The sequence below is a fragment of the Cebus imitator genome, unplaced genomic scaffold (assembly GCF_001604975.1).
Source record: "Cebus imitator isolate Cc_AM_T3 unplaced genomic scaffold, Cebus_imitator-1.0 Scaffold30, whole genome shotgun sequence".
Classification (NCBI taxonomy): domain Eukaryota; kingdom Metazoa; phylum Chordata; class Mammalia; order Primates; family Cebidae; genus Cebus; species Cebus imitator.
This window is the reverse complement of record NW_016107345.1, coordinates 3,531,848-3,532,950: the sequence shown is the minus strand read 5'-3', so window position 1 is coordinate 3,532,950 and position 1,103 is coordinate 3,531,848. Positions and strand designations below refer to the sequence as shown.

Below are 1,103 nucleotides of genomic sequence, written 5' to 3'. Positions count from 1 at the left end.
TTTTTCCAGGTTTTCCAGGAGATAATCCACTTTTTGTTTTATCTGGGTCAGTTCCTTCTTAATGGCCTGAAGGTCATCTCCTTTCAACTTTCCAGACTTGGAAGATCCCCGCTGTCCACTCTTAGAATTGAAGCCACTTTTGCCCCTTCGTGAGGTGTTTCCTGATACACGCTGACGTTTCGAGGGCACTACAGCCCGCGCAATAGGAGGAGGAGGAGGTACACGTGCTGGATAACTGTACATTCTATCATAATAATCCCGTTGAAAGTCATAGTCCAAGTCAAAAGAGGAGCTGAGTAGAGGGGACGGAGAAGGGTGTTCTGTTGCTGACCCATACATCTCCGCTGCAGATCGTTTCACACCTGCTTTTCCTTGGTTCACTTTTGGCTCTGCAGCCAGGTTAATATCTAAAACCTGGCCAGCAATCATTCTGCCATCCTCTCCTGCTACAGCAGCCCGGGCATTTCTCTCATTAACATATTGAACGAAGGCAAAGCCCTTATGAACAGAGCAGCCCACAATTTTGCCATACTTCAAAAAGATTGCCTCCACATCAGATTTCTTGACCACGAGAATGTTTAGATTCCCAATGAACACACGGGAGTTCATGGAGCGAGGATCTGTCTTGTTGGTAACATTGCTGGCCATTGTGTTTGATGATAAGGTTTCTCACAAAGCCGAAAATGTAGCTGAAGATCAAAAAAATCTGACAGGAGAGAGGAGGGAGAAGAGATTCGATTCTGAGTCTCCTACTCCCGGGTTCTATGTGCAGAAGCCGACTGCTGCTTGAGGTCGGCAACGCAGACACAACCGCTCAGTCTTCGTCTCTTCACAAAATCGGTGTATTTTTTTGTATAATGACTTATTTTCTTTTGGGTAGATACCTAGTAGTGGGATTGCTGGATCAAATGGTAGATCTACTTTTAGTCCTTTTAAGGAATCTCCACACTGTTTTTCATGGAGGTTGTACTAATTTACATTCCCATCAGCAGTCTAAGTGTCCCCCTTTCAACATATTCACCCCAACATTGACTGATTTTTGATATAGTCAATTTAGTCGTACATTTAAAAATAAAAGAGTATAATTGGATTGTTTGCAACAC

The 1,103-nt window shown here is 43.7% G+C and overlaps 1 protein-coding gene across 1 annotated transcript; it reads right to left on the bottom strand.

The window, feature by feature from the left end:
• Positions 1-835, bottom strand: LOC108300824 (heterogeneous nuclear ribonucleoproteins C1/C2-like; the record flags this gene model as incomplete). The annotated part of the gene is made up of 2 exons (XM_037736834.1): positions 332-835; positions 1-292 (listed from the first exon to the last, which is right to left on the bottom strand). Coding segments are annotated over exons 1-2 (609 nt in total), but the record flags the coding sequence as incomplete, so codon positions are not given.
• Between the last annotated feature and the right edge of the window lie 268 nt (positions 836-1,103).